Raw genomic sequence first — 27,199 nt, forward strand, 5'->3', positions numbered from 1 at the left:
GTATTCTAGGTTAGCTAGCCTGCAAGCTTCCAGCCTGTTCTGTCTCTCCTTTCCATGCTCTGTGGGAGTGCTGGGGTTACAGGTGCACACTACCGAACCGGGCTTTTGAGGAGAGCTCCAGGGAGCCTTCAGGCTTGCATAGCACTTTTTTCCTACCCACTGAGCCATCTCCCTTATCCTCTATTTAGTTTTTGTTTGTTTTTTGAGTTTTCAAACTCTCAAAAGAATATACAGAGTAAATTACAAAGGGCCTGAGTTTCTCCAATGATACTACTTGCTTCTTTCTTTTTTTTTTAAATTGTTTTTTTAAGATTTATTTATTATATATAAGTACACTGTAGCTGTCTTCAGACACACCAGAAGAGGGCATCGGATCTCTTTACAGATGGTTGTGAGCCACCATGTGGTTGCTGGGAATTGAACTCAGGACCTCTGGAAGAGCAGTCAGTGCTCTTAACCGCTGAGCCATCTCTCCAGCCCATACTTGCTTCTTTCTTTTCTTCCTTCCTTCCTCTTTCTCTTCTTTCTTTCTTTCTTTTTTTCTTTCTTTCTTTCTTTCTTTCTTTCTTTCTTTTTCTTTCTCTCTTTCTTTTCTCTCTCTCTCTCTCTCTCTCTCTCTCTCTCTCTCTCTCTGTCTGTCTTTTCTGAGACAAGGTTTCTCTGTGTAGCTTTGGTTTTCCTGGAACCCACTCTTGTAGACCAGGCTGGCCTTGAACTCAAAGCCTGCTTCTGACTTCCAAATGCTGAGATTAAAAGCATACACCACCAAGGCCTAGTGTGTGATTTTTTTCATATCGATGTATCAATTACCTAATTTTTTTTGTCAGCTCATTAGTTATTATTGAGACTCATGTAGCTTGTGACCAGGCTGGTACTCCCGACTACCTCCTGTGTGCTGGGACTACAGGCTGTTGGTGGGGATTGAATCTTGGGCTTCCTGTGTGCTAGGCAAACAATCTACCACCTGATCTGCACCCTAGCCTCTTATGAGAAAAGGTTTTAAACCACATTTCCTATGACCACCTTTTTGGATCACAGACCCTCTAGCTGGCTTCTCTCCCTCTGCCAGAAGTCAGGCTACCCAACCCTCACTTCATGTGACTCTGGGGATAAAGAATTGATAGGTGACTGCACTCAGGCCACAGTAGAGAAGCCAGCTCGGCTCCTCCTTGCAACTCCAAGGTAAACTAATGAGCCTGTCTAGTGGTTACCTCTGTCTAGCTCTGGCTAACTAACAGGGTTTCGGACCTCCCGCCATCTCCCCAAACTCAGAACACCCTTTTGTCTTGAGGACTTCAAGGCTCGTTCCTTTAGGCTCTAGTCATGCTCTACCGGGCAGCTCTCTCCCAGTAGAGTCCCTCTTCAGATCTGAAAGTCTGTTCTCATCCTGTGCTGGAGAGTTTATGTCAACTTGACACACACTAAAGTCATCTGAGGGAAGGAACATCGAGAAAAAAATGCCTCTGTAGGTGAAGCTCTGTGAGTTTGAGGCCAGCCTGGTCTACACAGCAAGTTCCAGGAAAACCTTGGGCTACACAGAGAAACCCTGTCTCCAAAAACAAAAACAAACAAAACCCAACTGGGCTGTACGAAGACTGTAGGGCACCTCCTTAATCAGTGATTTATGGGGAAGGCCCACTTCACTGTGGGTGGGGCTACCCTTGGACTGGTGATCCTGGTTCTGTAGGAATGTAGGTTGAGCAAACCAATAAGTGGCACTCCTTTGTGGCCTCTGCATCAGCTCCTGCCTCCTGTCCTGTCCTGACTTCCCTCAGCAATGGACTATCATGTGGATGTTTAAGCCAAAAGCCTTCCTTCCCTGGCTAGCTTTTGATCACAGTGCTCCGCACAGCAGTGGAATCCAGACTAGGAATCCCCCTCTTCCCCACCCCTCCTCCGTACCCCTCCTCCCTAGTCAGGGCTCCCTTTCCAGAGCTTTGAAGGGTAATTGTGTCAGCTCCTCTTCATGGCCCTGATGCCCTTAACACTTAACACACTCCAAATGTAACCAGAGTCACTCTCCTGGGTGGAGCTATAAAATGAAAAGAGTAAGAACAGGTTGTTCTTCTTAAAACACAGGACTATTGATTGGATGGCGTAAGAGCGGTGAGCCTCAGACCTGCTTTCTGAGGCGCTGCCAAGGATCACAGAAAACTTAAGGCTGTTTAAAGGAATGTCTTTTTCACTACACGATTCTTACTTATTGTTAAGGCAATGAATCACTTAAAATATCTCTTGTCACTAGAATCATAAGTGTAAAATTGACAGGACTATTTCTACCAGAGACAGAGGTAGATTAAAGAGTTAAACACAACCAAAAAAACAAAACAAAACAACAACAACAAAACTGAGACCCGAAACAATGTTTGTGCCTTTCCCAATTGTTAAAATATCCAGTTCTCCTTTCAGACAGACGAATTCTAAAGGAAGAGGCAGTCAGGAATTTTGCTACCTCCCCACGCCCTGCTTCACAATACCTTTGCATCTCATTCACACCTTCAGAGGGGCCCAGGGCTTGATGACGATCACCCATTTCACTGGAGGCTTCCTCAAGCCTCTCATACTGTCGCTCACTGACAAATCTGTTTTCCATGTGGACAGATTCTCCTCAGTGTCCCTCTAACACTATCTGGTCAGAGGTAATAGGTTTGGGCTGAGTCCACCAGAGAGAAATTACAATGTACACTAAAGGAATAGGAGGTATTAAATTTAGCCCTATTCTCAAGACCACTCCTTGGGCTCACAATCAACTGCAGGCAACCCTGGGAGCCCTGTGCTACAGACAGAAGTACCATATGATGCTAGAAACCTGTGTGGTAACAGCAGGAGTCTACCCCATCCAGAGGCTCACATTGAATCAGAGGACAAACATCTCCGCAGAAATGGATGAACGTTAAAGCACTGGTAATCCTGACACTAAAGACCAGTATCATTAGCAGTTAGGTCGAGGCTCTGAATTCATTGCTCCAAGTGCTTTGCTGCCTGGACTGAAAGAGCTGGCTTCAGGGAGGGGAGATCCTTGTAAACATTGTAGGTAGGATTGGCTTACTTGTTGATGAAGAAAATGTGAACCTAGGAGATCAAATCCCACTGGTAAGCATGGGGCTCCTGGCCTTCACTGCAGTGTGCTTGCTTATGGTCAGAGAAGGGTTCAGGACATGGTGCTACTGTGATCTGTTTTCTGAGAGCTAGGTGGGGACTAGAGTGATCAGAACTCATGACTTATTCTCCTCTGACTAGAAACAGCCTTTTCCAGTTAGCCAACTACACTGGGACAAGTAACACCAGCTTCACTCTGAGGTGAGCTAACAAAGTTAGAGCAGTTTTTATAGGCTCACATGCCTCTCTCCTCCAGTCCTAAGACTGGTCTTGAATTCAAACTTCAAGCCTCTATATATTTCCCTTGGAGATTCTTTTTTTGTTGTTGTTGTTTTTGTTTGTTTTTTTTTTTTTCGGAGCTGGGGACCGAACCCAGGGCCTTGCACTTGCTAGGCAAGCGCTCTACCACTGAGCTAAATCCCCAACCCCTCCCTTGGAGATTCTTGAAGTGGAAACTTCTAGTTTTCTTTGGAAAGTTAGTTATCCCAAATGTTGTTTTGCTGGAGCACACGGGTGAAAGGATGTCTTGCTAACGCAGACATGTGGAGGGTGGAGGAATGTTTTCCTGAGGCAGACACAGGTGAAAGGATGTTTGGTTATAGCAAACATGTGAAAGGACACTTGATGAAGGAGTATAAATATAACCCCACAGACAGTGGGGCATGAGCACTGAGCACTGGCTTGGTTTGCTCCATCTCGTAATTCTTCCCTAATGATACACGTTTGCCTTAATAGCATTGTTGAGCTCAACTTGCGGTAATGCTGTCATTGAAGGAAACTTGCCCAAGAACTGCTCATGAGGTTCCTGCCAGATTGCTGCTTCTGCAGCCTAGTGGTTTCTTCAGGACTGAACTTCAGCTGGTGTCTGCCTGCTGGAAGGACTGGTCTGTAGCTGTGAGAGATAAGAGTTTTAAACTAGCTCAAAACTCAGCAACAGGACCTGACTCAGGAAGACAGATGGTTAAAAATGCACGAGGACTGGTACAGACTCACTGACCCTCCGGATGTCACCGGACGTGAGTAAATGAGTAATGGGTTCTGTTCTGCCCCTGTGATGTTTGTTCAAGCCCTCATTGTGCCCTACAGATAATGTTCCAGCCATTGTGTCCTGCAGATAGTATTCCAAGAAACTGGGCCAAAGCCTAACCAGACGTGTTTCAGACGCAGATGCCTCGTCGACTCTGACAAACATTTACTCTAAAGGACAGGAATCAAGATCTGTTCTCAGGAGAATGAGGGCTTTACCTTTCCCCTGATTTAAACCCTAGAGTCCTAAGAACAATCCTGTGACTTTGAGAGTTTCCCCTTGTACATTTTTGGTATTTCCTTTTGACATTCCCTCATCTCCTGGGGCTTGTGACTTCTTCCTTTAAAAAGCCCTTCTCCCAGCCACTCAGGGTTGACACCTCTGTCTCCTGCATGGGATACGTGTCGGCCCTGAGCTCTCTATAATAAACCTCGCCTCTGTGTATTGCATCAAGATTGTCTCTTGTGTGTCTGGGGTCCTCGACTTCCCGAGACTTGAGTAAGGGTCTCCCTTCGGGGATCTTTCAGCTGCTGGTTCGAGTCTGGTGTCTGCCTGCCTGGAGGACTGGTCTGCAGCTGCTGCCTCGTATTAGGTGTTTGCTATGGGACTGAACTGCTGCCAAAGATCAAGCTCATCCCCAAAGAACTATTGCTGAACAGGTCCACTTCCCCTGTATCCTAATAACTTTTCTCTTCCACTATCTCTGCTGAGTAGTGGGCTAAAGGAGAGGTTGAACCCTTATTAAAAGTAGGTTGCAAAAACACTTATGCCCACAGATTCTGACATGGACATTGTGATTATTGCTATGGTAAAGAGCAGGCATACTTATTTAAGAAGAAAAAAAAAACTAGTCAAAATGGTATCAGCTAGGGTTAGATTGGTGAGGAGGTAAGGCTGACTTTAATAATTGATGAGATTACTGTACTTCAAGCTACACATGCTGAGCGTGGGAGCACTTGTAGACATCTGCCTTTCCCGATTGTAAAATGACCCCACTAGACTTCAAGACAGCTCAGATCTTCAGAGGAATCTGAAGAAGTCCTCTATACGTTCATCTTACAGCTTGATTTTAAACGCTTAGCCATTTGAGACATCTCAAATTATGGCAAAAACATCTTAAATGTGTCTAAGAACTTTGGGGGGAAAACATCATTTTTAATAAAACCTAAAGCTATTAGTGGAAAAACAGTAAAGAAAATTGAAAACACACACACACACACACACACACACACACACACACACACACACACAAATATCATCAACACGAAAGTATGAATGAGACCACAAAGAACAGAGTCTGAAGACTGGGTCAGCCTTTTTATTTTTTTAAGACACAAAGCTTTGTGTGTCTCAGGCTGGTCTCCAACTAGTCTTTATAATGGTCTTCAACTTCTGATCCTCTTGATTCTATCTCCTCAGTGCTGGGGACTGAATTCCTCATGAATACATGCTAGGCAAGCATTCAGCCATCTCAAGTGAACCAGGCAGTCAGAAGCTACCTCGGGTTCTATTCAACAAGTGTGTGTCAGTTGCTGGGACCACAGTGACTGACATTTACATACAGTTGTGAAGCAGGGAAGTCCTCGGGCTATAAGTAACTGCAGTATTACGATTGTAGCTGCTGCGTGGCAAAGAGAGGGGACATGGAGCAACTAGAACTTATAATCAAACTTAAAAGTCAGAAAGGGAGATGATGCCTCAAACTTTCTGAGTATATCATCAGTATAAGTTGTTTGAGAAATGTGAAGATTTTAGGAATACTTGTTATCCTTTCCACTTTAATAACAACACTGTGACGTCATATCAATGGAAATGTTTAGACCTTTTTCTCTTCTATTTATGTATGTGGCTGTGTGTGTACCTGTGGAGACCAGAGGCACTGGATCTCCTGGAGCCGGCGTTATGAGCTGTTGGGTGTAGGTGCTAGAACTGAACTCAGGTTTTCTGGAGCACCAAGTGCTCTCAACCACTTAGCCATCTCTTTCTTTAAACAATGAAGAAATATCTTAAAATAGCATTTTGTGTGTATGTTGTGGAGGTCAGCGAGTGACTTTCACAGCCCCATTCTCTCCTTCCATCATGTTGGACATGGGGATTGAACTTGGGTCTTCTGGTTTGGTGGCAAGCACCCTTACTCACTGAGCTATCTCATAGGTCTAGGCCCATTTTTTTCTACTATTTTAAGTTTTAGACTAGAAAGCTGTGATGAGGCTTACTACTGTAAGCTGAATATGTATATATCAGCGTCTCAGTAAAGTAATAAAGTAATAAAGCTCCAGTAAATACAAAGCTACCTTTTATTTATGAGGCACATTCTGAAGCTCTACAAAGTCAAGCCCTGAGTCAAACCAACTGAGCCACCAATTTGCTTCCTAACAGGATTTAAGCAGTTGCTCTCTCATCCGAGTGAAAGACTAAAGAGCACTACTATTTTCTCTCGCTTTTAATTTCAAATGACAGAGAAATTCATGTTCTTAAACATAATTTTGGAAGATCAGTAATAATGAACCAAGCCCCAATGTAAACAGCAGTGTAGGTGGAGAAGGGTAACGCCAGCACTCTGTACTCCTTTGTAAGCTTTTAGAACCCAGATTAACTGTCAGACATGGCAGGACACGGCTACAACCCTGGCACACTAGGGAGGCTGAGGCAGGACCAGAGTGGGCTATATAGAAAGTTCCAGGCTTGCCAAGGGGCACAGAAAAACCTTTCAAAAGTTTTAAGAAACATGTTTTGGATGTATAGACATAAACCAAATATACTTATCTGGAAAAAAACAAAAACAAAAACCCACCCATTTCTTTTTGTCATAGAATTTGGTGGTGATTTTTTTTTTCTATTTTTTAAAAATGTCTGAAACCATGAAATTTTGAATGTAGCACTATGGAGACAGAAGGTGAAACATCAGGTTCATGCCCTGGATCTACTCCCCATGTGCCAGGTGAGTCTGGACATGCCACTCAGCTCCTAGGGTTACCGTGGAAATCAAATGAGATACAGGAAAGGAAGCTCCATCAAGCGTAAAGCCTGTGAAGCGCAGTCACTTCTAGACGTTTCCCAATTTTAACACAAAGTTTTAAAGGACTGTTTCCATTTATACGTGTATTCTTTCAATGGACAAGAACACATTTTAAAAATGGTATTCAAACAAAGAAATACAGCAACTCAGTTTATTATATGCAGATTCTTCTGCATTGTTGCTAACAGTTCACTGGTCCAAAATTACTAAAATACTTAAAAAACTATACATTATGTAAACAAAACATAAATAAGACAGTATTGTTCTTTGTACATATATTTAGTACAGATTATTAGGGATGTAAGGGATATGTACAATTTTACACTATAAACTGCATTTTCTTAATGCATAAATATATATATATATATCCTTTTTACAGAAACAAAAATGCCACTAATGACACAGAATACTACTATATTGTAGATACACCACAACAATCCAAATTCAAGAAGAAACATACTGATATAAGTGTGAAAAGGCTAGCTTACTTAAACTAGTCAGACTTGACTCTGTTCAATTTATGTTATACAGACATGTAAATCTTGATGACATATTTTGAACAAAAAATTCTTGGAAAACATCCTCACATCAATGACTAAAATGGTATACTTTTTCCTCTCCAATAAAACGAAGCCTCGGGAAGGAAGGAAGGTACAGTAAGACACACACCCACACACGAACTGTATGTTTCCGCATAAGTATGAACAATATGTTTTCAACGGTATAATAAACAGTTAAAATTTTTATAGGAGTTAAAACAATGCCCCATTATTTAAAAACTGGCTCAGTAAGTCTAAATTCAAGATGCAGCTGTGTCAGGCTTCTCTAAACCAGATGACGGAAACGCAGGGAAGACAGGGGCAGGGTTCTGACTAGCAGTTACAACTGGAGGAAGGGATGAAGACAATGAAGGTGCCTTAGCTGCTGGAGTATTTATGGTATTTAAAATGGCTCCTTCTGGGCTAACCAATAGCTTTTTGACAGAGGTATCCAAATGAAATACTGATGTGCTACTTGGCAGTGGAGGATTACTGGGGGAAACGGCAGAAACCAAAGACGTTTTAGCTAAAAGAGCAGCTGGAGAGGCCTTAATTACCGAAGTCAATGGTGCCGGCGGTGCAGGAGGCACACATGCTTTAGCGGGTGTGTTTACAATGTGTGGAGCTGTGTGTACTGCAGAGAGAGAACTCGGACTTCCAAAAGAGTTCACAATCTTTGTAGAGTTTCTTACAGAATGCTTTAAGGGCTGTCCACTTAAAGAACTATTTGATGTTTGTATGATCTTCTGGACAGGATTATCCACTGGTGTAGCCAGTATGCTCTGGCCACTGTTAAGAAGTAAGGGAGGTCCATATTTTGGATTAGTAGCGATTAGGAGGACATGGCTACCAGCTCCAAGACCTTGCGGTGGAACAATAAACCGAGCTCCATTCATCATGATTTGAGTTCCTGGTGCCAAAGGTGTACTCGTGTTGATAACTATTTTTTGCTGAATACAAGGTTCAGTGAATGGAGCGCCTGCCAGACCAGTTATATTTGACGGTGGTGAACAAGTGTGAATGGCAGAGCCACCTGCAAGAGAATTGTTACTCAGAGTTGTTTTTACTAACGAAGGGGGCACATGCTGGTTTGGCACAGAAGGAACATTGGAAATGCTAACTATTTTACCTGGACTTGGGGAGGGGGATGAGAACTCGGCTGGAGGCTTAGTTGTGTTTGCATTTGTTGGCACTGTAGCTGTAGTCCCTGGTGACTGGAACTGGAGAGAAGTCCGAGACTGTTTTTTAGGGAGAGACACAGGATGTGTGGCTCCTGGTACTGCTGCTGACTGTGGAGCTGTGTTGATTATTTTTGGAGATGTAGTCACAGGTGGAGGCAAGGCGACAGTCACAGGGATCTGTAAAGCCGATGTCAAACATCTGGGAGACACTGCTGGTTGAGTAGTTGAAATGAGAACGGATGATGCGAGGTGTCCTGTTTTTACAGTTGATATAGCCACAGTGTTTCCGAGATTTGATGTACAAAGTCTATTTGACAAAACAGGCATAATTCTGGAAGAGGTATCATTTCCACTAACTAAAACAGGAGGTCTTGTCCCAACTGAAGCAGGGGATGAGGTCACTGAAAGGGAACTCAAAGGTACGTTTGCTGCTATTCCTGAAAATGTATTTGCAGCTCTTGCTGACTCACTAGCAGGAGGAAGGGTTTGACTCACAATATTTGAGCTTGCTGGAACCGAGTTACTGCTCGGTGAGATGGGTGAAATACAGCCCTTATTACTTTTGTCTTCAGCTTTTGGCATTACACTTTGCAATATATTAATTGATGACACAGCTGGCAGATTTCCTGGAGGATTTATAATTGCTTGACCTATGTTTAGTCCAATTTTCACATCTTTAATCTGTGACACGGCTGGTGAGGAATTTACTTTTCTCGGTGCTCCTACTGTAGAGGGGATCAGTACTATTTGGGGCTGCTCTGGATTCTTAACGTATGTTTTACTCAGTGGAGAAGGAAGTGTCTGTTTTAATGACTCTGCGACAAGAGCTGAGGATGAAGTGCCACTAGGAGCGGGAGCATTGATGAAGACGACTTTCTGGGTGGAAGCACCTGCAGATGCGGGTGCTGGTGCCACAGCAGCTGAAGGCGCACTGCCAGGAGGAGGGAGAGGAGGAGCGGATACCAGCATAAGTGTCTGACCTGGAGCCTCACTGAGCACATCTCCATTTATTGCTGTTGTTGCTTCTGATCCTGTAACTGGGTAACTTTTTGTGATACAATCTACTTGTTGTGGTTTAGTTGATGTATGAATAACACTTGCATTACTTTGCCCAAAGTTTCCTGCTGATATGCTAATTACACTAACTGAACTATTTGTTGGTGGTGGTAGCAGTGAGCTGGAAGAAATGGAGGGCTTCAGGGGTGAAGAGGGCATGCATGGCATTTTTTCTATCATGGGACCCGCATAACCACTGCTGAAGGTTTGGCCTACTGTAGATTTGAGGTTTTTCCCCACGGGTGGATGAGAGCCACATGTAATAGACATGGATGTAGGTGCTTGGCTGAACGATGGCAGACTAGATGTAGCAGTCACTCCGGCTACTTGGGAGGAAGTAGGGCATGATGTTGATTTTGGCACAAGAAACGCCTGAAATTGAGGTGCAAAGGTGAAAACAGAACTTGAAGATAAACTGTTGGGTGAATTTTGTTCTGGATTAGTTTGTACTTTTACAACTCCAGTGTTCCCACCTCGAGTCCTAACAAGAATTGATTGTGAATCTCTTATACATACCGTTTTTAGTTCTTGCTTTGCCTCAGAAGAATCAACAGTTTGCTGTGAAAAACAGGGGAGGGAACTGCCAGGATCTGTAAATTCATTTAGTGTTGTTGCGGGCAAGAGAGGCTGAACTGTTGATGAAATGGTAGGTGAAGTGTTAGACTGGGGGAATGTGTTGGATGAAACTGTACTCTTGACTTTTCCTGCTTCACTTTGGCTAGTCTTAACTGGTGATATTAACACATTGCTCACAGAGGTCACAGGTGACAAAGGCTGTGATCTAGCACTCACATTTGACGAGAGTGTAACTGTCTTATTGAGAACTGTATCAGGCAGCTGGGTACAAACAGAGGTGACAGGAACAGACACTAAGGAACAGTTCACACTTGTCGTCTGTGGGCAAGGTGAACAATGTTCTGCGCCTTTCTGTTGAGGTGCTGCTATCTCTTTTGCAACTGCTTTTCCTTCTTTGTGCTGAATCACAAAATTCTTAGGCAGAATAAGAACTTGCTGCATGATCTTTTCTCCTGTTTTAGAATCCACCACAGGCTGCATCTGAATCTTGACAGAACTACTGTGAAGGTCTACTGGCAACCACTGGCCACAGGGCATTTTGTACACCATCTGTAAAGGTCCTTTTGTACTGGTGAGGCAGGTCAATGCTGGCTTTATGGGGCTTGTTTCCGCAGGAGATGGAGCTGGCTTTTCCACAGCAGGAACACTCCTACCTGTGGAAGGGGGCAGTTGATTTGTTAAGGTCACTTTGTTCCCAATATTCTTTGCAAGCAAAGCCTGAATAGGTTTGGTCCCTTTCTGGAGAGTAGACACTGGTACTGAATCCTTTGAGGCAAATGACTCCTGAAATGGCAGTTCTGCAGGCTTGCACTCACTTAAACAGTCGATCGGCATCTCGACATCCAAGTTCTCGGCTGATGGCTCACTTGTGCTTAGCCTCGCTCTCTTCCTTGGGGAAAGCTCTTCTGCGCTGTCGTCTGGACAACTGCTTTGTTTGGACTGTCGTTTAAGGGCTTTAGGCAGTGTCTTCACTGTATCTTTAGAAGGCAACTCTTTTTTCAACAACTTGCTTCTGGCCATAGGAAAGCCTATGTCTGATAATTTCATATCATCTGAAAATGATAAAAACAGGCATTTTGTTTCTAGAAAACAGTGATTGAGCAACACTAATTAAAAAAAAATAAAGTCACCCTGTGAGCAGGTAATTTAAGAAGTCTACTGTACAGACATTCCAAAGCTTCTACATTACTGGAGAAGGTTGACAAGCTGACTTCCGTATCCCAACTATGCTTAAGAGCAACCTATTACTGACAGCAGTTCTGGTCTAATCCTGCTGTCTATGTGTAAGTGTTAAGAAAAACTCAAGGTGGGGCTGGGGATTTAGCTCAGTGGTAGAGCGCTTACCTAGGAAGCGCAAGGCCCTGGGTTCGGTCCCCAGCTCCGAAAAAAAGAACCAAAAAAAAAAAAAAAAAAAAAAAAAAAAGAAAAACTCAAGGCTAAAAAGAGGTTGGATCTGGCTAGTTTTCCTTCTCTAGATAGGGAAAACTCTGTACCATAGAAGAATGGGTGCTATTTTATATTGTCTTTAGGGACTCTAAATGAAAACAAATGTTCAACCTTTCCTGTTTTTTATCCTTAAGTAATTTATAGTCATTATCTGGTCAGAAGACGTCCACTTTTACAATTTACAAAAGTCGTGAAATATGTTAAACATCACTACAAGTTTTCAATATCAACTTCTTATATAACTAAAGAATGCCACTGCTGAGTTAAAATGAGTCACATGCAATTTAATCAGTCTAGCTACCCACACTTATTGAATGATGTGTTTCCTTTGGTCTTAGGTGGCTATCAACCTTGTTTTAAAAAATCCTCACAATCTTAAGGATTTGTCAAATTCATTCACAGCAAACTCTGCCAACAGAACTTTAGGAATAGTACAATAAAAAGATAATAAATTCCAAAGGGGTAACAGATTAGCAGTGCGGGATCTGTAGCAAGCAGTGACATACATGGAACTTAGGGTTAAGCACTGTCTCCAGAAACTCTTAAAACTTAATAACTTCCAAGAAATTGCTTACAAGGATATGGACAGTATTTCTTTAAAATATCAGACTTCCTCAATCACATTCACTGACCAGATTACCTTTGCCTTCATAACACCCAGCAAATTCTCTTTATATTTAGCAAGCTCAGATGCCCACCTGAGTCCTCGCGCTCTTTGTCCAGGCTGTCTAGAGGCTCTGCTGCATCTACGGACTTACTGAGCTCGGCTTTAGGAGCCTCTCTCTCAGGGTGCCCTTCACTTTCTTCAGTCGTCCACAGTTCTCTAGTGAACTGACCATGGTCAGGTTGTCTTCGGAAATCATCATAGTCTTTCTTCAGGCGGCTTCTGGAATAAACCAATGTAATATGGAACTTCTGGGAGTTAAATTCATTTAGCATTTTAAAGTAAATATTGAAATATTTTCAATTGTCATTAAACATTTTTTGTGTTCTAAGTGTATCTAAATGTCTATTAGTTCAGTCTTGCCAATTATCCAAGAAGACAAAACATATGATATAAGCTTAAGAAACTTAAAGGTTACATCTTTAAACTTCTGAATAAAGTTTGAACACACCACCTCTCTGAGGGCTGTGGTTAGAACTATTAAAAAAAGGCATTGAGTAACTAAAATTTTCTATTTGAAGTGAAAAATGGGCCTGAGTCACTGACCTGGGGCCCACCAAGTGGCCAACAAGTCCTGGATCTGCATGTCATGCTCAATTTGACCTGAGTTAGCAAAGAGTAACTGTGCAACAAATACCCCTGATCTATAAGGTTAGAATAGAGAAACAGCTATACAATGGTTGGACGCCATCCTCACTCTCAGCTATTGACTATCTGTAGGTCACAGAAGATAATAATTGGGAAATATTTCATATGCTCATGTCTTCAAATACCTTCATTTGTATTTATATTTTCCATCTCTTATCTATGTGAACACCCCAATTACATGTATCTTCTCTTGTTTAGTTACTACTCTATTGTTATTCCTCCATTTAATCCAAAACGAATTATTAAAACACAAAATTTTTTAATTAAAAAAACCTCCAAATGCTTTCTCTATACCCCAGTCTGTATTTCTTGGTGCTACCTCACTTCTCTACTCCATTTTATGCCAGAGACCACAAAAAAGTACTACTCTTCAGTTCTTCTCCTAATTTTCTTCTGTACCTTCTTTTCTTCAACTTACCTAGTTTCTAAGATTCCTTGGTTATCCTTTTTATCTTACCAAGCATTCTCCCAAGTTTCTTCTCAAAGTGTCCTCACTTACGAATGTTGGAATGTACACTGTTCATATAATTTCTACTAATCTCATGGCGTTAAATATAATCAATGTTGGTAACTCACAAACTTGCACTTCAAATCTAGTAATGCTCTTGAATTAATAACTCATGTTATGCCTACCTACCACCAAGTAGATGTCTAGAAAGTATATCAAACTTAACATATTTAAATCTGAACTATTCAATCCCTGTCACTTAAACTTGACTCTCCTATCTCAATTACCAGGAAATCCACGATGACAGTTGTCTAGATCAAATATTGTAGGCATGAGAATTTTTACTCATGGGTTTCTACCATATTCACTAGCTACTCCATTCACTGCTGGGACAGAATACTTGATAGAAGCTGGTAAGGAAGGGAAGGGTCCATTTGTCTCAGTCTGAGAGTACATCGCGGTAAAGAAGTTATGGCAACAGGAGCTTGAAGTGACCGGCTCTTGCACTAACCATCAGGATACAGCTGAGTGCCTCAGCTCAGCTCCCTTTCTTGTTTGTTCAGTCCACGGTCCACTCTACATTTGGGTAAGCCTTTCTACTTCAATTAACCCAATGTATAAAATTCATTACAGACATGCCTGAGGTTTGTTTCCAAGGCATTTCTATGTTTCATCAAGTTGACAATAGCGGGTATCACAGACCACATAATACAATAATGGCAGCTAGAGCACATGCTTTAAAACTTAAGGTCAGGCAGTTGTGGAGAGGCTTCATATGGATAAAGGTGCCTGCTACCTAGATCACCTGGTAGGAAGGAAAGAATCAACTTCTTACACATTGTTCCCTGACCTTCACATGTGCGCACCATGGCAAACAATTTTTTTTCAAGCCACACCCCATAACCCACCTTCACACACCCAAAAATCACTCAGTCACTCACTCAGTTAATCTATCAACCAACCAATGTAAAAACAAAACACCAAACCAAACCAAGAACACTTAAGGTTAGAGATCCAGCTCAGTGGTGTCTGCTGAGCCATGCACAACGATCTGGATTCAAGTCTCAGCACTGCACAGCAGCCAGCCCAGCAGACACAATAACAATGTCCTGTCTGTCAGTCAAAGCCTTTGGAAAGCTTTCATCTTACTCCACACAGACTCTTAAACTCCAACCTGGCTTCCTTTACCTCCATGTCTTACCTTTACCTTAGCAGTCACTTTTCTTTGGCTGCAACTGACTTTGTGCTTCCTCTATGTACCAAATACATTTCTGTATTTACAGATTGTGCACCTTCTATTGGGCTTCTCTCTAATGAATATTAGAATTTATGAGTAGTCTCCATGGTCTCAAACAAGAACTTCATATTCCCTTCATCATGCTTTTTCCTAATGCATTTATCACATTTGAATCTGTCTATTTCTTCCACTGGAAAGTAAATCACAGAGATATTTTTGTATTTGCTGAATTACAAATGAATGGAAAGAAATCTAAATGATTTTATTATATTTTCCCACAATCATAAATGGGGACTTAGAATATGTTATATACATCACAAAACTTGTTACCTGTTTCTCTGAAAAGCCTTCATTAATTTTGGTTCCCATGGTAGCAATTCATTTAAAAGACGTATCAGTGTACTATGTAATTCTTTTACAGCTTGCCTCCGGTGGTACCATCTGCCCTAAAAACATAATTTTAAGAAGTAAATTCCTTAGACTTAATCTAATAAAAATATAACAAAGTGCCAATAATTCACTCAAAATATTTCTTCCACAAAGGTTTACAAAAAGAGGAAATACTTTGTAAGAAATCTAAATATGTTTAGTGACCTTCAATTCTATACTCAAAAACCCAAACACATATTATCTAAGTAGAAAAACAAATTAAAAAATGGTGTACTTATGTTAGTTGTAAATACCTTAATAAGTCATTTACTAAATGTATGTGGTGTCTTGGGTTGAATCCCCAGCGCCAAAGTAGGCAGGGGAAAACCCTACCAACCAAATGAACAAAACAATGGAAAGGCACAAATATTTAAATACATTCATTAAATAAATTTGGTTCATGTTGGAAAGTTTTAACTTCTAAGAGGAGAGACTTCTTAACAAAATTTCTTAGGAATTGTTACAGTTATTTTAGTAGTTTCTAGCATAGAAAAGTAACTAAAACAGTTAACTGTTGTTTTTTATACATGTTGAGATGTCTCTGTGTGTGCATGTACAGGAGGATGCAGAAACTGGAGACCATTAGGACAGAAGTCCACCTGCTTCTATAGCAAGCATTGGTATAGACGTTACCACGGAGTTACCTTCCTAAGTCCAGTCAACTAGTTTTTAAAGTCTATAAAACTACACTAAAATTAATCATTACTGTTGTCCCTCATATTTGCTAGGTAATTTCTGTCTCCCCCCTCTTTCCTTCCCTCCCTCCCCCCTCTCTTTCCATCTATGTACACTGTATTTTTGTATACTATATCTATGTCCATCCACATCTGCTTGATTCTGATGTGTAGTGTACAACTGCAGCAAAGACTGGGTGTGGTAGTGCATGACTTTAATCCTGCACTGGAGAGGAAGAAGCAATTAGATCTCTATGAGTTTGAGGCCAGCCAGGGCTACATAGAAACACAGTGAGACCCTGGCTCAAGTAAAGAACAAAACAAAACAAGGAAATAACCAGCATTGAATACACTCATATGATATAGTTTATAAAAAAACTTAAGTGAAGAGATAATTTATCAACAAACATAGAATCATCTGATCATTACAAAACAACACATTTAAGCACAGTACTTAACTATTAATGTACCATATAATTCATATATATTATTTCTAATGAGAGACACATATTATAGATCACATTTAACACATCTAAAATCAGACTTTATTCGATAATCAACTGTTGAGTTAATATGCACATATACAGAAGAGTAAGGCCACTATCTATAGCAAAGGGATATTCTAAACTTATACACCGAGTTGCCAATTTTTTATATACACACACATGTACATACACAAAACCTTCACTATTTACAATAACAATTCTGTAATTTTATAACATAGTCATTAATATTACAGATTGACCAGAAGGTTTCAATACTTTGAAGAAATACAGTATGTGTTTACAAAAACACAAACAGCTAAATTTCTTCCAAGGATTTTGAATATTTAAAAAAATTTTTTAATTGGTTATTTATTTACATTTCAAATGTTGTCCCCCTTTCTGGCTTCCCCTCCACACATCCCCCATCCCATGCCCCAACTCCCCTGCCTCTACGAGACTGCCCAACCTAGGGATCCATCCCATCTGCAGACAGCAAACCCAGACACTATTGCTGATGCCAAAAGTGCTTGCTGACAGGAGCCTGGTATAGCTGTCCTGAGAGGCTCTGCCAGTGCCTGACCAATACAGATGCAGATGCTCACAGCCAACCATCGGACTGAGGTTTTTGAATCTTAAAGGGTTTATTAGAAAAGTAAGAAGAGGCAGAGTTATATGCTGTAGATACACCAAATGTGAACCTTATGCTAACTCATGTCTAAAAATGATTTATTTTATGTGCATATGTGTAATGCACGTGAGGCCAAAGAGGGAGCTGGACCTTTCTGGAATTGAGTTGTAGGTGCTTGTGCACCTATAAATACAGGTGATAAATAAATACAGGTCTTCTGCAAGAACAACAAATATTATTAACTGAGGTCAGTTAATATGGAATTTCCTACAACACAATGATTCTTGACCTTCTTAATGCTGTGACCCCTTAATTCTGCTTTTCATGTTGTGGTGACCCACACCATAAAATTATTTTGTTACTATTTCCTAACTGTAATTTTGCTAGTTATAAACCATAATATAAATATTTGATATGCAGATGGTCTTTGTAACTCCTGTGAAAGGATCATTTGACCTCCAAAGGAGTCATGACCTACAGATTGAGAATCACTACTATAACTAAAGAGTTCTGTTTTCTTTTCAATTATATTCTAAGAAAAGTCCAAGTCAGACCCAAGTAAGCAGTATTATACCTTAAAATCAAATTTTTCTCAAAAGAATTGGTGAAATAATAAAATAAAACTATTAAACAGAATAAGAAATAGTATTCGTCTAGGGCAACCACACTTCTTGGCTTTGAGACAGGATCTCACTATGCTAACCTTCTGACTTATTATGTAGCTCAGGCTAGTCGGAAAGTTGTGAGCTTTCTGGCTCAGCTTCCCAAGTGTTGAAACTACAGAAACTGAGATGTATACTCAGCAACTTCTTAGTAGAAAATTGAAACGGGGAAAGAAAAAACCAAAAATTTCCTTAAACTTAAGGAAGCAAGTTAAAGATGAAAGTAGGAAGAATATTCTCTCTGTGGTAGAATTCATTATTAAAAGGATTAAAAAACTTAAGAGAACTAGTGGGGATCACGAGGAAAAAAGGAAACGTGTGGAGCCAACCTGGCTGGCGCAGTTGCTGTCTGGATTAGCACAGTGCTTACAGGGTGGGAAATGTAGATTACATAAGTTAGGTCTATTCAGACGAGGAACAGGAAGGGTAGACTATGTATCTGGAAATCTTTATAGCAAGACACTGCTGTAGTGGTGTCTGTGTTAAACTACTAAATTAATTTCTGTACTTTATGAGTTTAAAAATGAATGAGAAGATTTTGTATTTAATTTTGATTAATTTTAAATTAACATCTAGAAAATATACTACTGAACTAAAAAACTACAAGGAAGGGAAGTTAAATGCTTAATCAGAGAACAGATTTATAACTTTCATATAACTCCCTTACCCATTAACCTGTTCTGAAATACCTATGGTCTTCTATCATAGAAGATTAATAAAATGTTTAAGGCTATAAAAATATGTCTCCAGTGAAAGGAAACTTACACACTGCCATGGGAATGCGAATCTATACTCTTTAGGTGATTAAAAGAGCAGAATCATGGCATGCATTGGCATTTAAGGAAGTTTTCACTCAACTACTCAGGTGGGAGAGAACTCGAAGCTTCATGTGTCCTCTGGTTAAAACATGATGCTTACAATCCAAATGCAATTAAAATAATAACGTTTTGTGCCCCACACCACAGGTGCTAGAGACTGAGTTCTGAGCCTTGTGCTTTCATTCTACTACCGAGCCTCAGTGCCAACACTGCTGCTGTTTTCTGAGTGGTGACTTCGCATTTACAGTGTACAGTGGACTATTACAAAAAGCATAAACATTCATTTGTACAAGCAATTCGTAAACAATCAACTCTACCTATGATCCAATGCAAACGATCCACTTCAAATCAAACAGACAATTATGTTTAAACTAAGTAAATAACCACAAGCCAGAAATAGCTGTTACTGATTAATAACTTTATTGATGAGAAAAAACCAAATTGGATATTTCTTCTAAGATGGATTTATTAAAACTTAAAGGGCATGCCTTTCTAGAAGAAAGCTGTCTAAAGTCACCTTGGGAAATACTTGTAAAATGAAACTGGCTTCAGACTTAAGTTTTGCATCTTACAAACGTTAAAATCCACTCTCTTTGACATCATGCTGTTTCTCCTGGTCCCTGCAAAGTCAATTCCTAAATAAGTATAAATAGATTATATTGTGTAGACACCTTTGCAAAAAAGTCCAATAGTAATTAAAATAGGAACATATTTTAAAACTGAATTCAAAACAGAGGAAATATCAGCTACTGTGGTGGCACAGCCTGTACTCCTAGTCCTCAAGGTGGCGGCAAGAGGACTGCTGCAAGTTTGACATCAGCCTGGGCTACACAGTGTGTTTCAAAAGAAAAGAAAAATAGAGGACTCCCCTACCTTTATTAATGTAAATTTTATGGATTTTGTTTTAAAGAAAGACAAAGTTTTCATGTGTATTGATTACAGAACTAAAAGTAAAACTATTAAACAGAAGGATCAATAGATTGGATTGGTATTTGGGGAACTACTCAGGTGCTACAGTGCTAGAGCATTGCTAAAAATGTATTTAGTGTACTATTTAATATGCCATGTATACAATCTGATTACTAACTTTAAAACAAGTGAACAAAGGGAAACTTAAACATTTTTAAAAAGATTTATTTTTATTTATATGAGTACACTGCAGCTGTCTTCAGACACACAGCAGAAGAGTACATGGGATACCTTTACAAATGGTTGTGAACCACCATGTGGTTGCTGGGGAATTGAACTCAGGACCTCTGGAAAAGCAGTCAGAGCTCTTAACCGTTGAGTCATCTCTCCAGCCCTACACTTTTTTTTTTTTTAACCATCAGAATCCTGTCCATTTTCAGGGATTAAACAAGTTTAACAATATATTCAAATGCATTATATAAATTTAGTACTATTAATATTTATTAAAGGTTACTTTAATAAAAACAGAATAGTACTTTTTAAAAGGTTTACTTATTTATTTTATATATATATATGAGTACACTGTAGCTGTCCTCAGACACACCAGAAGAGGGCATTGGATCACATCACAGATGGTTGTGAGCCACCATGTGGTTACTGCGAATTGAACTCAGGACCTCTGGAAGAACAGCCAGTGCTCTTACCAGTTGAGCCATTTCTCCAGTCCAAGTAATTTTTAAAAAAAGTTGTATTAATCATATTTTATATGTGTTTTGTCTGCATGTATATCTGTGCACTATGTGAGTACGTCATATTCAAGGAGGTCAGAAGATGGCATTGTGTCTCCTGGAATTAGTTAAGGTGGTATGGAATACCATGTTGATGCTGGGACTTGAACCTAGTCCCTCTGCAAGAACAACTGCTCTTAACCACTGAGCCATCTTTCCAGACCAAGAATAGATTTTTTTTTAATGAATAGATTATAAAACTTAATATGAACAATAAATTCCGAGCTTTCAACAGAAAAACAACATCTAACAGTCTAAATTTGCAGCTTACCTTTCCTTGCTTCTCATCCAATGTCCACAGCATCTGCAGATTGCCAGCTCCCTTTGTTCTAGATTAAAACCCATGGAGTTTTAAAATGACCCTCTGGGGAATATTATTAAAAGAAGCTGATCTATGGTCACAAGGTAAGTCCTTTATTATATTATGCAGTTTTATAAGTTTTTAGAGTATAATGCACCAGTAACCTAAGGAATCATGAGGAAAGAAACAAACTTACAAAACTACACAATACTGTAAAACAAAAAACTGCATCTTAATGAATGTGAAATGAGCATGGGGAACTTACCTCATAACTAAAGAACAACTCCATCCTGCTGTAGAAATCTGGGATGGGTTTGACAATGCCAGCTTAACACTGGCTAGGGTGCTGCAAAGAGGGAGTTGGCAATCTACTAATGCTGAGGACATTGGAAACCTGAAGGGGGAAAACAGATAAATTCTAGGTTTATTATTAAGTACCTCATCATCATTGATATATCTGTGCATTAATAAATTCAGATGCTCTGTATAGTAAAAACACTTAGACAAGCCACCTTTTTTAAAATAAAGATTTTCTTGTACTGTTGTATATAATCAAAACAGGTTATTAGGAATCATAATAAGAAAGTTAAATCGTGTATTAATACAAAAGAGTTTCTTTTTAAATTGAGAAAGTATTGTAAAAAGAAAATTTTATTATGCTGTAGGTGATAAGTGTTATGTTGTACATGATAAATACATACCATTTTATCCTTTGAAAAATTACACAGCAAAAAAATTGACAAGTTTAGTCAAAGAATGAATGCTACTTTCCAACATGCTTCTGCTTACAAATATTAGTACATAGAAAGAAACATGGGTCCCAAGACAAAGTACTTATATCCCAGGCCTAATTCTTAGCACAGACAGAAATCCTATGATGGAAAAATGTCAATTTCTCATTTCAAGAAAAATGAGACTAGCTAACAAAGTGTCAGTAGATCCCCGATGATCAATGATGGCTCATTTAAAACCAAATGCAATTCAAAAGTAGCTTGCAAAGAATGTAAACTCATATGAATGAAAACAGCACAAATAAAATTTAAAATTTTAGCTGGGTTTGGTGGTGGACTCCTTTAATCTCAGCACTGGGGGGCAGTGGAAGGAGGATCTTTGAGTTCAAGGCCAACCTGGTCTAAAGAGCGAGTTCTAGGGACAGCCAGAGCTATACATCTTGACTTGAAAAACCAAACCAGTAAATTACAATGATGGATTTCCGTATATCAAACCATCCCTGCATTTCTGGGATGAAGCCTACTTGACCATGATGGATAATCATTTTGATATGTTTGTGGATTTAGTTTGTGAGAATTTTATTGAGTATTTTTGCATTGATATTCATAAGGTAAATTGGTCTGAAGTTCTCTTTCTTTGGTCTTTTGTGGTTTAGGTATAAGTGTAATTGTGGCTTCACAGAAGGAAATGAGTAGTATTCTTTCTGTTTCTAGTTTGTGGAATAGTTGGGACAGTATTGGTATTAGGTCTTCTAAGAAGGTTTGATAGAATTCTGCATTAAACCCACCTGGTCCTGGGCTCTTTTTGGTTGGGAGATGTATAATGACTGCTCCTATTTCTTTAGGAGTTACAGGGTTGTTTAAATGGTTTATCTGTTCCTGATTTAACTTTGGTACCTGGTATCTGTCTAGGAAATTGTTCATTTCATGTAGATTTCCCAGTTTTGTTGCATACAGGCTTTTGTAGTAGGAGCTGATGTAATCCACTATATAAACAAACTCAAAGAACAAAACCACGTGATCATCTCATTAGATGCTGAGAAAGCATTTGACAAAATTCAACACCCCTTCATGATAGAAGTCCTGGAAAGAACAGGAATTCAAGGCCCATATCTAAACATAGTAAAAGCAATATACAGCAAACCAATAGTTAGCATCAAACTAAATGGAGAGAAACTTGAATCAATCCCACTAAAATCAGGGACTAGACAAGGCTGCCCACTCTCTCCCTACTTATTCAATATAATACTCGAAGTCCTAGCCAGAGCAATCAGACAACAAAAGGAGATCAAAGGGATACAGATTGGAAAGGAAGAAGTCAAAATATCACTATTTGCAGATGATATGATAGTATACTTAAGTGACCCCAAAAGTTCCACCAGAGAACTCTTAAACCTGATAAAAAACTTCAGCAAAGTGGTTGATATAAAATTAACAGAAACAAATCAGTAGCCTTCCTCTACTCAGAGGATAAACAGGCTGAGAAAGAAATTAGGGAAACGATACCCTTCACAATAGTCACAAATAATATAAAATACCTCCGTATGACTCTAACCAAGCAAGTGAAAGATCTGTATGAGGAGAACTTAAAGTCTCTAAAGAAAGAAATTGAAGAAGATCTCAGAAGACGGAAGGATTTCCCATGGTCATGGATTGGCAGGATTAATATAGTAAAAATAACCATCTTGCCAAAAGCGATCTACAGATCCAATGCAATCCCATCAAAATCCCAAGTCAATTCTTCACAGAGTTAGAAAGGGCAATTTGCAAATTCATTTGGAATAACAAAAAACCCAGGATAGCCAAAACTATCCTCAACAATAAAAGAACTTCTGGGGGCATCACCATCCTTCACCTCAAGCCATATTACAGAGCAATAGTGATAAAAAAAAGTTGTATGGCATTGGTACAGAGACAGGTAGGAAGATCAATGGAATAGAACTGAAGATCCAGAAACGAACTCATACACCTATGGTCACTTGATTTTTGACAAAGGAGTGGAAAAAAAGATAGCATTTTCAACAAATGGTGCTGGTTCAACTGGAGGTCAGCATGCAGAAGAATGCAAATCCATCCATTCTTATTGCCCTGTAGAAAGCTCAAGTCCAAGTGGATCAAGGACCTCCACATCAAACCAGATACACTCAAACTATTAGTAGAAAAAGTGGGGAAGAGCCTTGAACACATGGGCACTAGGGAAAATTTCCTTAACAAAACACCAATGGCTTATGCTCTAAGAGCAAGAATTGACAAATGGGACTTCATAAAATTGCAAAGCTTCTAAAAGGCAAAGGACACTGTCATTAGGACAAAATGGCAACCAACAGATTGTGAAAAGATCTTTACTAATCCTACATCTGATAAAGGGCTAATATCCAATATATACAAAGAACTCACAAAGTTAACCTCTGGAGAAATCAAATCACCCTATTAAAAAATGGAATACAGAGCTAAACAAAGAATTCTCAACTGAGGAATATTGAATGGCTGAGAAGCACCTAAAGAAATGTTCAACATCCTTAGTCATCAGGGAAATGCAAATCAAAACAACCCTGAGATTCCATCTAATAGCAGTCAGAATGGTTAAGGTCAAAAACTCAGGTAACAACAGATGCTGGTGAGGACGTGGAGAAAGAGGAACACTACTCTATTGTTGATGGGATTTCAGGCTGGTCCTCAGAAAATTGGACATTCCACTACCTGAGGATCCAGCTATACCTCTCCTGGGAATATACCCGAAAGATGCCCCAACATACAACAAGGACACATGCTCCCCTATGTTCATAGGAGCCTTATTTATAGTAGCCAGAAGCTAGAAAGAGCCCAGATGTCCCTCAACAGAAGAATGGATACAGAAAATGGTACATCTACACAGCAGAGTACTACTCAGCTATTAAAAACAATAAAATTCATAGGCAAATGGAAGGAACTAGAAAATATTCCAATGTGAGGTAACCCAATCACAAAAAGCACACACTGCATACCCTCACTACTAAGTGGATATTGGCCCAAAAGCTCGGATTACTCAAGATACAATCCACAGATCACATGAAGCTCAAGGAGAAGGATGACCAAGTGCGGAGGCTTAAGTCCGTCTTAGAAGGGGGAACAAAAATATTCATAGGAGGAGATATGGAGATAAAGTTTGGAGCAGAAACAGAAGGAATGGCTATTCAGAGCCTGCCCCACCTGTGGATCCAGCCCATAAACGTACAGCCATCAAACCTACTCATTATTGGGGATGCCAAGAAGTACATGATGACAGGAGCCTGATATGGCTGTCTCTTGACATGCTTTGACAGAGCATGACAAATACAGAGGAGGATGCTCGCAGCCAATCACTGAACTGAGAACAGGGTCCCCATTGGAGGACTTAGAGAAAGGATTGAAGGAGATGAAGGGGTTTGCAACCCCATAAGAACAATACCAACCGATAAGAACTCTCAGGGACTAAACCACTATCCAAAGAGTACGCATGGACTGACCCATGGCTCCAGCTGCATATGTAGCAGAGAATGGCCTTGTTGGGCACCAATGGGAGGAGAAGCACTTGGTCCTGCCAAGGCTGTGTAGGGGAAGTCAGTGTGGGGGGTAGGAAGGGGTGGGTGGATGGGTGGGAGAACATCCTCATAGAAGGGCGAGGGTGGATGGGATAGGGGGTTTACAGACAGGAAATCAGGAAAGGGGATAACATTTGAAATGTAAATAAATAAAAAAAATCAAATAAAAAAGAAAAAGAAAAACCAAACCAAACACAACAAAACCTGTGTTAATAAACTAGAGTCTAAGTAATAGCAAATAAAAAATTAATACATTTAGTAAGAAACGGTTTCCACATTTCCACAGTGCTGCATATATTCAGTTTAGGAGATAACACTGTGATCTCACTGTTATATAGTCCCTTTTGAAAAAAATGCTAGTTTTGATAATGCAGTAAATGACTGCACATTACTATGGGATTTAAGTATTTAACAGTGCCAGGTAAAATTCTCTTATACTCTCACCAGTTTTCACAAACGTACACGACTGCCACTGTGATAACATCACTGCTTTGTACAAAGAGAAAACCTTCCTAGTGAAGCAGCTCATTCTTCACTAGAGAAAAAAATCATCTACTTTTAAAGAATAGTTTATGTTCAACCTATATACGAATTTTGCTTAAAGGCAGAAGCCTCTTTTAACAAACTATGATAAAGCATAAATTGAACAAATAATGAAAAAACAGGTTCACATAAAATTTCTTTAAAAAGAATGATACAAACTTCCAATTTTTACTACCTAGAAGGCAGTATGTCTAGCAAATTTCAAACACATCAAGACTGAGTAAATGTAGTAAAACATTCATGCTCTAACTTCCAGGAAGAGTAAAGCACATCTTAGACTAGAAAGAATGTTTCACAAATAATTCAGCGAAATGGAAATTTATCTCAATGAAAGCCCTAAAATCCCAAACAACAAAAAAGTGAGAATACTAAAAACTCTTGTAGCCTAAATTATGGTTGAGAAAAATTAAACGGTCTTATCAGACTATATTTCTCTCCATCTTAACGATATGCCTTATTTTAGACAAAGCCGAGGCAGATGATTAAGTAGAGTGGTAGAATTCGAAGGAGACAACCTAGTCTTTAACAGACTACCACCTTCTATTGTAATAAATAGTTTGGTGGCAAAACCTGAGATATTTTAAAAAGTCTTTTAAATTTAACTATAATGAATTCTATAATATGAAGCCAGTTAATTAGAAAACCAAAATAACCTTTTAAATGAAATGTTGGTTGGATAAGAAAATGGAATTTTTTTCTACCCACAGGGCAAGGACACATGTATTTCAGGCTGGTTTCAAGCCCACTATGTAGCTAAGGATAACCTGGAATTTCTGGTCCTCCTTCCCTCCCAGGGTTACAGGGATGTACAGCATACCTGACTTTTCTTGTTTGTAGGAAAAAGTATTTGGAATGACCCCAGGGAGAAGAAACTCTCTGAAATAGCTAGGTGTTTATTAATGAATTAAATCAATATCCCATGTGCAATTTCTAACTTCAGTGAAACTATGGGTAACTAAACATTTACATCTTCTTTGTTATTCATTGTTATGAAAAAACAAAAATCATTATTAAATCAAAGACATGTTTTGATTCTAAATACTATTTTGGTCCTGACAATAATCCTCTTAGGGGACAAATATTAATCTTCATTCATCTTGCAATAGCAAAGGAAGCCCAAGGGATGAGAGACATGTCAGAGCAGCGCTCTCTATCATCTAGTCCACGCATTTTATTTAAAAAAAAAAAAAGCCTCCCTACAGGTCTTCACTGTGACCCCCAATTCCAGTTAAGAATCAACTAGTGTCAACATATGACCACAATAAGTGCAAACATATGACGACCACCAATAAGAAGTGATCAGTGACAGACAGCCTGACAATGAGGGAAAAAAAAAAAAGACAGACCAAAAGCAAACATACCAAAATAATCCTTCAAAATATATGGATGACTATTAATTAGAGCAAGCAATAGCAACATATTTTTATAATACTAAAACAACTGATATTCATAACAGTGATCCCTGAGTCAATCACAGAGGTTTAAATTGTGCTCAGATAGTAGAAGGCACAAAGCATCATTAAATGATTAAAATAAGAATTTTTTTTTTTTTTGGTTCTTTTTTTCGGAGCTGGGGATCGAACCCAGGGCCTTGCGCTTCCTAGGCAAGCGCTCTACCACTGAGCTAAATCCCCAACCCCAAAATAAGAATTTTTGATAACATTTATGTTTACTAAAAAAAAATGTTAAGTAGAGCATCTTACTCTTTTTTTTTTTTTGGTTCTGTTTTTC

At 39.5% G+C, this 27,199-nt stretch overlaps 1 protein-coding gene across 9 annotated transcripts in view; it reads right to left on the reverse strand.

Annotated features, from left to right (window-relative positions):
- Positions 1-6,409: 6,409 nt before the first annotated feature.
- The window catches only part of Brd10 (bromodomain containing 10), a 79,614-nt gene continuing 58,824 nt past the window's right edge, over positions 6,410-27,199 (reverse strand). For 4 of the 9 annotated variants that reach the window (XM_087563996.1, XM_087564002.1, XM_087564001.1 and 1 more), the window contains 3 exons: positions 15,271-15,386; positions 12,642-12,829; positions 7,283-11,549 (listed from right to left, as the gene is read on the reverse strand). In XM_087563996.1, the coding sequence (XP_087420122.1) occupies positions 7,945-11,549; positions 12,642-12,829; positions 15,271-15,386 (3,909 nt within the window). In that variant the 3' untranslated portion in view covers positions 7,283-7,944. 9 annotated transcript variants of the gene reach the window in all.

This window comes from Rattus norvegicus, chromosome 1 (assembly GCF_021556685.1).
Source record: "Rattus norvegicus strain SHRSP/BbbUtx chromosome 1, alternate assembly SHRSP_T2T, whole genome shotgun sequence".
NCBI classification, from domain to species: Eukaryota; Metazoa; Chordata; class Mammalia; order Rodentia; family Muridae; genus Rattus; species Rattus norvegicus.